The 13231-nt window shown below is 43.4% G+C and overlaps 1 protein-coding gene across 1 annotated transcript in view; it reads right to left on the bottom strand.

Moving 5' to 3' along the window:
• LOC140715779 (alpha-taxilin-like) overlaps positions 1-13231 on the bottom strand; it is a 63707-nt gene that overhangs the window by 35765 nt on the left and 14711 nt on the right. The window contains exons 3-4 of the mRNA XM_073028158.1: positions 5154-5245; positions 816-986 (exon numbers count right to left, since the gene is read on the bottom strand). Coding sequence (XP_072884259.1) covers positions 816-986; positions 5154-5245 — 263 coding nt within the window. The remainder of the gene's footprint in view (positions 1-815; positions 987-5153; positions 5246-13231) is intronic.

Here is a 13231-nt window from a genome sequence, read left to right as displayed (position 1 = left end):
TGTATCCAGGAATAGCAAGTTGTCAGGCCTTCCCTTCTTTCAGCCATGTTTCTGTTATGGGTTTGATATGCCAGTCCCAGAACCAATCCATATTGTGAGTTTGTCTGCCTTGCTTGTTAAACCTCAGGCATTGAAATCATTTAAGTATTTCCTTTCCTGTCTCACTGTGTCCCTGGCTATCTAGACAAACTCTCACGGATCCTGGCCACATCCTTGTCTTCTACCATGTGGCCAATTGCTAACCACCCCAAAAGACAAGCAAATTTACCACCAGATACAGGAATCAAATTATTTAACTGCATTAATCTATCAGGATCAAAAGAAGCTACAGAAGTTGTAAAATAAGTCAGCTCCATCATGGGTTCTAGCTTCCAAAGTAACCAAGACATCTTCACATGCATGCCTCAAAAAGGCAACATCCATTATTAAGGACCACCATTACCCAGGGCATGCCCTCTTCTCATTGCTACCCATCAAGGAGGTACAGAAACCTGAAGGCAAATACTCAGTGATTCAGGAACAGCTTCTTTCTCTCTGACATCTGATTTCTGAATGGGCATTGAACCCATTTTACAGTTCCTATTTTTTGCACGACATATTTAATTAACCTATATCAGGGTTAGGGCATACACACACACTTATTGTTATTCACACACACACTTGCTATTCAGAGTTTTATTTTTCTTTCTATTATCATGAATTGCATTGTACTTCTGCTGCTAAGTTAACAAATTTCATGACATATGCTGGTGATATTAAACCCGATTCCCATTGATATGGTCTGCCCACCCATTTAGAATGAACAATCAGCTTACCTTGAGTGTTCGGTTGTGGCGCTGCAGCTCACGACACAAGCTCTCTAGCTTGCTACGTGCTAGAATGGCTTTGCTATGCTCATTCCGCAAGTGATCCTTCTCTTGGATAATCTGGGTTTGTTTCTTTTGTAGCAGCCTCATTTGTTTTTGTGTATTTCTGTGCTCTTCAAGCTGCAGGAAGATCAAGTATTGCTATTTAGGCTTGGTACCAAACTTACTTAACAACCTAAAATCAAAACACTTTCTAGAAAAGTATCTAGCTATGCCAGGCCGAATCCAGATACTGATGTGCACAGATCTGTGTCACTTCATTCTGCAGTTAAAGTTACAGGGGCTGCTGTGTTCAGGACATGCATACTTGCAAGTAGCTGAATGCTAGTGCTATGCACCCCCAGCCTTGCTGACTAGTGGGTGCTGTGGGCTTGCAGCATGTTGCACTCGGGATAAGGATTTCACAAAGAGAGAAGCCTCTGACTGTGGCTCCAAGTTTAGCACAAACAGCAATATCAACATTTCAAGCTCCATTACTTCCTGATGAGCAGGAGGCTGAACCAATTAATACCAGATCTATTCCCCAATGCAGATAGTTAATGACTGAAGATTCTGCCTGCTCTACCCCTCCTGAGCGAAAAGGATTTGAACATAGAATCAGTAGATGACAGAACTCTTTTTTTAAAATCATTTATTCAATGGAGACAGCATTTAATTATCTGTTGCCAGTTACTACTGAGAAGGTGGTGGGAAGCTCCTTCAGAATTGCTGCAGCAGAGGTGTGGCTACTCCCATACTGCTGTAGGGAGGGAGTTCCAGGACTTTGACCCTGTCACAGCGAAGGCATGGTGGTGTTAGAAAGTTTGTGAATCCTTTCAAATGTTCTCTATTGTATCAGTATGACCTAAAATGTGATCAGATCTTCACGTGTCCTAAAACTCAACAAACAGAACCCAATTAAACAAGTAACACAAAAACATCATACTTTTTTCCATTTACTTATTGAGAAAAATGATCCAATATTACATGTATTTGCTGGAAAAAGTATGCAAAACTTTACTTTCAGTCCCTTGTACAACAATAACTTCAACCAAATGTTTCCAGTAACTGTTGATCAGTCCTGCACATCGGCTTGGAGGAATTTTAGGCCATTCCTTCTTACAAAACTGCTTCAACTCTGGGATGGTGGTGGACTTCCTTGCATGAATTGCTTGCTTCAGGTCCTTCCACATTTCTATAGGATTAAGGTCAGGACTTTGACTCGGCCATTCCAAAACGTGAAACTTCTTCTACTTTAACCATTCTTTGGCGTGTTTAGAGCTGTTGCCTTGCTGCATGACCCACTTTCTCTTGAGCTTCAGTTCACAGACAGATACCCTGACATCTTCCTGTAGAATTTGCTGGTATAATTCAGAATTCATAGTTCTATCAATGATGACAAGCCGTCATGGTCTCGAGGCAGCAAAACACGGCCAAACCATGACATTGCCACCACCATGTTTCACAGATGGGATGAGGTTCTGGTGCTGGAATGCAGTGTTTGCTTTTTGCCAAACGCAACGCTTCTCACTTAAGCCAAAAAGTTCTATTTTAGACTCATGCATCCACAGAACATTTTTCCAATAGCTTTCTGGCTTATCCACATGGTCTTCAGCAAACTTTAGATGAGCAGCAATGTGCTCTTGAAGAGTAGTGGCTTTCTCCTTGCAATTCTACCATGTACACCATTGTTGTTCAGTGCTTGTCTGATGGTAGACTCAGGAACACTTACATGAGCCATTGCATGAGAGGCTTGCAGATCCTTAGATGTTACCCTGGAGTTCTTGTGACCTCCTGGAAAATTACACATATTGCTCTTGGAGTGATTTTTGTTGGGCGACCACTCCTAGGGAGAGTAACAACGGTGTTGAATTTATTCCATTTGTACACCATCTGGCTGACTGCAGATTGGTGGAACCCGAACACTTTAGAAATGGGTTTGTACCCTTTTCCAGCCTGGTGAGCATCAACAACTTTTTTTGAGGTCCTCAAAAATCTCTTTTGATCGAGGCATGGCACACTTCCAAAAACCTGTGTGGTGAAGGCCCAGGTTTATGTTCTTTAAATGGAGCAGGGCCTCCCACACTCTCACCTGATTGCCATCCGATTGATTGAAACACCTAACTAATTTCCCCTTTAAATGAAGTGATAATCCTAGAGATTCACTACTTTTTCCAACATACACAGGTAATATTGGATCATTTTTCTTCAATAAATAAATGAACAAGTATAATGTTTTTGTGTTATTTATTTAATTGTGTTCTCTTTATCTAGTTTTAGGACTTGCATGAAAATCTGATCACATTTTAGGGTATATTTATGCAGAAATAGAGAAAATTCTAAAGCGTTCACTGTACATACATGTCACAGAGAAGGCACAGAACAGAAGCAGGTAGTGTTCTTAGGGAGGGAGTTCCAGGTCTTTGACCCTGTCGTGGTGAAGGTACAGTAGAGAAGAGGGTAGTGCTGGAGGATGTTTCAGGATTTTGACCCCGTCACAGTGAAGGTACATACTCCAATACATTTTCAAGGCCTAATGGAAGGTGGGTTGGATGCAACTTACAGCAGGAGGTGATCTCATGCTTTTGCTACACTCATCCTTCTAAAGGTTGAAGGTTTGAAAGTGGCTGAGAAGTCTTGCTGGCAGATTTTGTGCCTTGATCAATTTTCTGCTCAATTCCCATTTCACCCTCCAGTGAACCAGCTCACAAAGTGCCACCTCACCCCTCCCCCCATCCCCAGAGCAGGGACTTCCAGGTTTTCATCGCCAGCTGGTGGAAATATTTGCTCATGTTTGAGAGTCCTCCCCCAGTTCTGGATTCTACACCCTGCGGACCCTATCTATCCCTCGGCTGTTTGGAAATCTCAGTGGGGTCAGCTCTATTCTCTCGGAGTCCATCAAACAAGGGCAAATGTTATTTAACGTCTCCCAGCCTTGTCTCTTGAACTCACAAAGGAAAGTGGCCATCTTAGTGATTGCTAACCTCCATACCAGGAGCACTGATTGTTAAACAGCCAAATAACAGGTGTCCATGTCTAGATTGTAACTCAATCATCCAGCATGGAAACTGGCCTTCAGACCACATTGACCAACAATCAGCCAGCTACACTAATTTTGGACCACACCAGACAATTTTCCCCAGCCTCTCCTCCTAGGAACCTCCAAACACTTCAGATAACTTGCAATGGCCCATTAGCCTATCAATCTGCATGGCTTTGGGAAGTGGGATGAAACTGGAGCAGCACTGACACAGCAATGGAGATCAGGATTTAACACAGGTCTAGACTCTATATGGAGAATTTGTACGAACTAGGGATGCTTTCTCTGGACTGGCAGAAGCTTGATAAGCTTTTATAAAATTAAAAGAGGCATTGACACAGTAGACAGCAGGTATCTTACTCTTCAGGGGTGGAAGGTCTAACACTAGAGGGCATGAATTTAACATGGGAGGGGGTTGATGTGGGGAGCTTGCTGCTTGCTTCTTTTATTTAAAATACACAGACTGGTGTGTGCCTGTAATATACTGCCAGCCACACCGGTGGAGACAAGTATGATACAGGCAGTTAGATGTGTAGAGAAATATGCAGAAAACAGCGGGAAATGGACCATAGGCAGGCAGAAGGGATTACAGGCCATTAATTAGTTCAATAGAACATGGTGGGACGAAGGCCAAATCCTGTGCTGTTCTGAACATATACAACTTTTGTATTGTACGTCATAAACTGCAAATTCAGTAGCACTGGAGCAACATCTCACTGGTAAAAACCACATGGGGCATAAACAAGGACAGCCCAGTGGAGAGGGGCTGGAAGATTCATACAATAGCACTGTGGCGATGAATGTATTGTGCCAAAAATGTCAAGCTTATGTGACACATCTTAGGATCCATGTTATCCACCTTTTTAAACACTTAAGTTCAATCTCTTTACAGGTGAGACAGACAGACAGACATACTTTATTGATCCCGAGGGAAATTGGGTTTCGTTACAGCCGTGCCAACCAAGAATAGTGTAAAAATATAGCAATATAAAACCATAAATAATTAAATAATAAGTTAATCATGCCAAGTGGAAGTAAGTCCAGGACCAGCCTATTGGCCCAGGGTGTCTGACACTCCGAGGGAGGAGTTGTAAAGTTTGATGGCCACAGGCAGGAATGACTTTCTATGACGCTCAGTGTTACATCTCGGTGGAATGAGATGATCTCAGTGGCATGATTAACACATTGCAACATCACTACAGTAAATTACACAAGTTAATTGCAATTGGCAGTCTGAAAAACAATCATGTTCCAATGCATTAATTTACCATATCTGCATATTTTTTGCACAGTGCAGCAAGCTTCTCTTCCGGGGTGCTCAAAGTATTCAACGTTTGCATTAGTAATGTAATTTCCTTTCCTGAAAAAGATGATGACATACAAGAAACTTAATGGAATGCTTTTTGATAGTTGATCAACATGTCAACATTTGGTCTCTAGTTCTTCTCAAGGCAGGGCCTGACAGCAATGTTCCCTCTAACTTGCAATGACCAATGTGTGCAAAAATCTTGTGCTATGCTATTTTTTGCCTGGTGACAACAACATGTGAGCACTGAATAATTTCTTCAATAAGAACAGTATAAATAAGTCACTTCTAAAATCTGCAGATAAATCATCACAAACTCCATGTTGTCAACACTCTCCGCATCAGAAACCGAAAAGGAAATGTGATTGTGTACGATGCTTAACACACCAACAAGTAGAGGTGACAACCTTTTGTGCACAGTTTAAATTCCTTTGTGCACTGAGAGCAAAAGATGTGCATTCACGCACATGCACATACCTTAGAGGGAACATTGCCTGGCAGAGTAAGCTGAAATTCTCTTTGACATTTTCACACATTATATTCTGTCACCCAATTCTTACCCATCCTAACTCCAACCCATTTCACGATTAACCTAATCCTTCCCTCCCATGTAGGCCTATATTTTTAACTGTTACTCAGAGTTTTATGCACACTCTGTTGGCAGCCTCCTGATGGGGACCTTCACACAATCCTTCTGAAAGCCCAAATTGATCACATCCACTTATTGACTGAGTCACATTCCCAAATAATCCAAGAAAGAGGTTGTGATCACAATTCTTTTAAGTTTTAAGATAGTGGTGATAAGGTTACAGCTGGTTCTTGGGTAGAAATACTAAATTAAGGCAAGAGTAACTACAGCAGTTTAAACAGGAGCTGAGAGAGTCAATTGAGCAGGTAAATCCATATCTGATGTGGGTATCTTGACATTAGTATGGTAATGGATGCCATCTACATAAAGTCCCTAGTAAGCTAGCCCAGATATATAACTCACACAAGATCCATTGTGAGTTGCACAGACAGACAGACATACTTTACTGATCCCGAGGGACACTGGGTTTCGTTACAGTCGCACCAAGAATAGTGTAGAAATATAGCAATATAAAACCATAAATAATTAAATAATAATAAGTAAATTATGCCAAGTGGAAATTAGTCCAGGACCAGCCTATTGGCTCAGGGTGTCTGACACTCCAAGGGAGGAGTTGGAAAGTTTGATGGCCACAGGCAGGAATGACTTCCTATGACGCTCAGTGTTGCATCTCGGTGGAATGAGTCTCTGGCTGAATGTACTCCTGTGCCTAACCAGTACATTATGGAGTAGATGGGAGACATTGTCCAAGATGGCATGCAACTTGGACAGCATCCTCTTTTCAGACACCACCGTCAGAGAGTCCAGTTCCACCCCCACAACATCACTGGCCTTACGAATGAGTTTGTTGATTCTGTTGGTGTCCGCTACCCTCAGCCTGCTGCCCAGCACACAACAGCAAACATGATAGCACTGGCCACCACAGACTCGTAGAACATCCTCAGCATCGTCCAGCAGATGTTAAAGGACCTCAGTCTCCTCAGGAAATAGAGACAGCTCTGACCCTTCTTGTAGACAGCCTCAGTGTTCTTTGACCAGAAATTTGGTAGACAGGACCAAAATTTCTTGGTCCTACAAGATAGAGGGTAGTGGTAGAGGTCTGTAACCAGTGGTGCTCCACAGTGATAAGTGTTGGGACCTCTTTTGTTCTTAATATAAATAAAGGATTTGAATGAAAATGCAGGCAGTCAAACTAGAAAATATAAAGACATCACATGAACAGTCAGAATTGTTGATAGTGAAGAAAGATGTTAAAGGAAATTAATTAGTTGTAAGTTTGGGCAGATGGAGTTTAACCTGGTCAAGTTCAAAGCTCAAACAAATAAATAGAAGGGTAGCTCAAGCGGAGCGGCCTGTGGAAAGCGGCCAGTGAAGGAATGGAGATTTGAGGCTTTGACTCGAGAGGCTTCGACGAGAAGAGGCGGAGGACGAGTTTGTTCCCAGTTAGTCTTCGCAATGCCTCCTGAGACGGTGATGTGTCTCTCCTGTGAGATGTGGCAGGTCTTGGGGAAACTCCCCTCTCCCGCAGAGTCACATCTGCCAGAAGTGCTTGTGGCTGGGCGATCTGGAAGACCGTGTGAGGAATCTGGAGCAGCAACTGGATGACCTTCGACTCATAAGGGAGAATGAGGCAGTCATAGATGAGAACTACAGGGAGGTAGTCACACCTAGGCTGCTGGAAGCAGATCGTTGGGTGACAGTCCGAGGGGGAAAAGCGAAGGAGAGTAGACAGGTAGTGCAGAGCACCCCTATAGCCATTTCCCTGAATAATAAGTTTACCGTCCTGGATGCTGTTGGTGAGGACGACCGACCAGGTGTGAGCCACAGTGGCAGGGCCTCTGGCACTGAGTTTGACCCTGTGGTGCAGAAGGATGGGACGGAGAAGAGGAGAGCTGTCGTCATTGGAGACTCTATAGTCAGGGGAGCAGACAGGAGATTTTGTGGATGTGAGAAGGACACCCACATGGTTTGTTGCCTCCCGGGTGCCAGGGTCTGGGATGTCTCTGACCGGGTGCATGACATACTGTTACGAGAAGGAAAGCAACCAGAAGTCGTGATATATGTTGGTACCAATGACATAGGCAGGAAGAGGGATGAGGTCCTGAAGTGAGAGTTTTGGGAACTAGGCAGAAGGCTGAAGAACAGGACCTTAAGGGTGGAGTTCTCAGGATTGCTGCTAGTGCTACGTGATAGTGATGGTAAGAATTGGAGGAGATGGCAGTTGAATGCGTGGCTGAGGAGTTGGTGCAGGGCGCAGGGTTTTAGATTTTTGGATCATTGGGATATCTTCTGGGGAAGGTGGGACCTGTACAGATTGGACGGGTTGCACCTGAACTTGAGGGGGAGCAATATCCTTGCAGGTAGGTTTGTTAGCATGGTTTGGGAGGGTTTAAACTAATTTGCAAGGAGGATGGGACCCAGAGCGATAGAGCAGTGAAAGAAGTGCATGGAGTAAAGCCAGATGTAACATATAGAGAGACTTTGAAGAAAGAGAAGCAGAATAAAGGGTGTAAAGGTAGTAAGGTAGAAGGGCTAAAGTTTGTGTACTTCAATGCAAGAAGCATCAGGAACAAAGGTGATGAACTGAGAGCTTGGATACATACATGGAATTATGAAGCAGTGGCCATTACAGAGACTTGGCTGGCATCAGGGCAGGAATGGATTCTCAATATTCCTGGATTTCAGTGCTTTAAAAGGGATAGAGAGGGAGGAAAAAAGGGGAGGAGGGGCGGTATTACTAGTCAGGGATACTATTACAGCTGCAGAAAGGGTGGATAATGTAGCAGGATCCTCTTTTGAGTTAATATGAGTAGAAGTCAGGAACAGGAAGGGAGCAGTTACTCTACTGGGGGTATTCTATAGGCCACCTGTTAGCAGCAGAGATACCGAGGAGCAGATTGGGAGGCAGATTTTGGAAAGGTGCAAAAATAACAGGGTTGTTATCATGTGTGACTTTAACTTCCCTAATATTGATTGGCACTTGTTTAGTTCCAAGGGTTTAGATGGTGCAGAGTTTGTTAAGTGTGTCCAGGATGGATTCCTGTCACAGTATGTTGACAGACCGACTAGGGGGAATGCCATACTAGATCTAGGATTAGGTGATGAACCGGGTCAGGTCACAGATCTGTCAGTGGTTGAGCATCTGGGGGACAGTGATCACCGCTCCCTGACCTTTAGCATTATCATGGAAAGGGATAGAATCAGAGAGGACAGGAAAATTTTTAATTGGGGAAGGGCAAATTATGAAGCTATCAGGCTGGAACTTGCGGGTGTGAATTGGGATGATGTTTTCACAGGGAAATGTACTACGGACATGTGGTCGATGTTTAAGGATCTTTTGCAGGATGTTAGGGATAAATTTGTCCCAGTGAGGAAGATAAAGAATGGTAGGATGAAGTGGAAAATCTAGTCAGGTGGAAGAAGGCAGCATACATGAGGTTTAGGAAGCAAGGATCAGATGGGTCTATTGAGGAATATAAGGTAGCAAGAAAGGAGCTTAAGAAGGGGCTGAGAAGAGCAAGAAGGGGGCATGAGAAGGCCTTGGCAAGTAGGGTAAAGGAAAACCCCAAGGCATTCTTCAATTATGTGATAAACAAAAGGATGACAGGAGTAAAGGTAGGACCAATTAGAGATAAAAGTGGGAAGATGTGCCTGGAGGCTGTGGAAGTGAGCGAGGTCCTCAATGAATACTTCTCTTCGGTATTCACCAATGAGAGGGAACTTGATGACGGTGAGGACAATGAGTGAGGTTGATGTTCTGGAGTATGTTGATATTAAGGGAGAGCAGGTGTTGTTAAAATACATTAGGACGGATAAGTCCCCGGGGCCTGACAGAATATTCACCAGGCTGCTCCACGAGGCGAGGGAAGAAATTGCTGAGCCTCTGGCTAGGATCTTTATGTCCTCGTTGTCCACAGGAATGGTACCAGAGGATTGGAGGGAGGCGAATGTTGTCCCCTTGTTCAAAAAAGGTAGTAGGGATAGTCCAGGTAATTATAGACCAGTGAGCCTTGCATCTGTGGTGGGAAAGCTGTTGGAAAAGATTCTTAGAGATAGGATCTATGGGCATTTAGAGAATCATGGTCTGATCAGGGACAGTCAGCATGGCTTTGTGAAGGGCAGACCGTGCCTAACAAGGCTGATAGAGTTCTTTGAGGTGGTGACCAGGCATATAGATGAGGGTAGTGCAGTGGATGTGATCTACATGGATTTTAGTAAGGCATTTGACAAGGTTCCACACGGTAGGCTTATTCAGAAAGTCCGAAGGCATGGGATCCAGGGAAGTTTGGCCAGGTGGATTCAGAATTGGCTTGCCTGCAGATGGCAGAGAGTTGTGGTGGAGGAAGTACATTCAGATTGGAGGGTTGTGACTAGTGGTGTGCCACAAGGATCTGTTCTGGGACCTCTACTTTTTGTGATTTTTATTAACGACCTGGATGTGGGGGTAGAAGGGTGGGCTGGCAAGTTTGCAGACGACACAAAGGTTGGTGGTGTTGTAAAGGATTGTCAAAGATTGCAGACAGACATTGATAGGATGCAGAAGTGGGCTGAGCAGTGGCAGATGGAGTTCAACCCAGAGAAGTGTGTGGTGATACACTTTGGAAGGACAAACTCCAAGGCAGAGTACGAAGTAAATGGCAGGATATTTGGTAGTGTGGAGGAGCAGAGGGATCTGAGGGTACATGTCCACAGATCCCTGAAAGTTGCCTCACAGGTAGATAGGGTAGTTAAGAAAGCTTATGGGGTGTTAGCTTTCATAAATCGAGGGATAGAGTTTAAGAGACGTAATGTAATGATGCAGCTCTTTTAAACTCTAGTTAGGCCACACTTGGAGTACTGTGTCCAGTTCTGGTCGCCTCAGTATAGGAAGGATGTGGAAGCATTAGAAAGGGTACAGAGGAGATTTACCATGATGCTGCCTGGTTTAGAGAGTATGGATTATGAGCAGAGATTAAGGGAGCTAGGGCTTTACTCTTTGGAGAGAAGGAGGATGAGAGGAGACATGATAGAGGTGTACAAGATATTAAGAGGAGTAGACAGAGTGGACAGCCAGTGCCTCTTCCCCAGGGCAACACTGCTCAGTACAAGAGGATATGGCTTTAAGTTAAGGGGAGGGAAGTTCAAGGGGGATATTAGAGCAAGGTTTTTCACTCAGAGAGTGGTTGGTGCGTGGAATGCGCTGTCTGAGTCAGTGGTGGAGGCAGACACACTAGTGAAGTTTAAGAGACTACTAGACAGGTATATGGAGGAATTTAAGGTGGGGGGTTATATGTGAGGCAGGGTTTGAGGATCAGCACAACATTGTGGGCCGAAGGGCCTGTAATGTGCTGTACTGTTCTATGTTCTAAGTGTGAAATTATGCAAAAGGACCTTTGGGAGTATTAATACATTGAGGAATCTTGGGTGGTAAATTCATAGATCCCTGTAAGTGCCAACAAATGTGGATTAGGTGGCAGGCACAATTACAACAGTTAAGAGAAGTTAGGATGAGTACATGGATGGGAGGGATATAAAGCTGTGAATCTATGTGACCAGGCAGAATATCAGCTTGAAATAGACTGAATGATGCTATCAGTTGGGATACTGAGAACAAACTTCAGCAGTTTACATTGTCATTAAACAACACTTTGGATAATCAATACTTGGAGTATTGTGCATAGTTTTGGTTGTCACACAACAGGAAGCATGTAGTGGTCTACCAGCATTGCTGCCTAATTTGGACTGTAGTGTGTATTAGTTACAAGGAGATACCAGACAATCTAGTATTTTCACCTCCAATTCCGAGGCTGGGGAGGAGGGAGAGGAAGCAGTGGCTGGGAAAAGCAGCACACAAAATTACCTGAGGCACAGATAGAGAAGCCATTCAGCATTTAAGGAGGGAATAGATGGATATACGCCCTGTTCAGGCAGAGGAGATTCGTTAGATTGACATTTAAGACTGACATGGCACGCCAAAGGCCCTGCCTGCCCTGTACTGTTCAACATACTATTTGTCAAACATGATTTTTTTTTCATGAATCCATTCAAACTCTTAAATCTTATTAATTTTTAAAAGAATATTATATGATGCAGAACATCACCCATTGGGGTTGTTATCGTAGGTGATTTTAACTTTCACACATTGATTAACTCCCATATTGCAAAGCAATAGATGAGATAGAGATGGTCAAAAGTGTTCAATAAAAGTTTCCTTAATCAGCCATGGAAGTCCCAACAAGACGATGTGTGATATGAGGTCTATTAGGGAATGAGACTGGGCAGGTGACAGAAGTTTGTGTAGGGGAACACTTTGCATTTAGTGATCATATCAATCAAATCATTAGAAAGAGGTGACATAGGGTTGGAAGCTGTTGAATCATTGTGGATAGAGCTAAGGAACTGCAAGGGTAAAGAGACCCTGATGGGAGTTGTATACAGACCACCAAACAGTAGCAAGGATGTGGTTTACAAATTACAACAGGAGATAGAAAATGCATGCCAAAAGGGCAATGTTACAATAGTCATGGGGGCCTTCATAATGCAGATAGATTGGGAAAATCAGGTTGGTGCTGGATCCAAGTAGAGGAACTTCAAGAACGCCTGTGAGATGGCTTTTAAAGCAGCTCGCGGTTCAGCTCACTAGGGGATCAGCTATTCTGAACTGGGTGTTGTGCAATGAACTGGAATTGATTAGAGAACGTAAGGTAGAAGAACCTTTAGGGGACAAGTGATTAAAATATGATCAAATTCACCATGAAATTTGAGAAGGAGAAGCTAAAGTCAGATGTATCAGTATTACAATGGAATAAAGAGAATTACAGAGGCAAGAGAGAGGAGTTGGCGAGAATTGACTGGAAAAGAACATTGGCAGGGATGACGGTAGAGCAGCAATGGCTGGAATTTCTGGAAACAATTTGGAAGGCACAGGACATACATCCCAAAGAGGAAGTAGTATTCTAAGGCAAAGTGACACAACCACAGCTAACAAGAGAATTCAAAGCCAACATAAAAGCCAAAGAGAGGGCATATAATAGATCAAAAATTAATGGGAAGTTAGAGGATTAGGAAGCTTTGGAAAAACCATCAGAAGGCAACTAGAGAAGTAATTATGAAGGTAAAGATGGAATATGAAAGTGAGCTGGCCAATAATGTTACAGAGGATAGCCGAAGAGATCATGGCGGCATTAGTAATGATCTTACAATAATCACTAGATTCTGGAATGGTTCCGGAAGACTGGAAAATTGCAAATGTCACTCCACTCTTCAAGAAGGGTAAGAGGCAGAAGAAAGGAAATTGTAGGTCAGTTAGTTTGACCTCAGTGGTTGGGAAGACATTGTGAGCTGATTATTAAGGATGTGGTTTTGGGGCACTTTAGAGGCACATGATAAAATAGGCCATAGTCAGCATGATTTTCTTAAGGGAAAATCTTGCCTGACCAATCTGTTGGAATTCTTTGAAGAAATAACAAGCA

Source organism: Hemitrygon akajei, chromosome 24 (genome assembly GCF_048418815.1).
Source record: "Hemitrygon akajei chromosome 24, sHemAka1.3, whole genome shotgun sequence".
Taxonomy (NCBI): Eukaryota; Metazoa; Chordata; class Chondrichthyes; order Myliobatiformes; family Dasyatidae; genus Hemitrygon; species Hemitrygon akajei.
The sequence above is the reverse complement of the archived record's forward strand: the minus strand, read 5'-3'. Positions and strand labels throughout refer to the sequence as shown.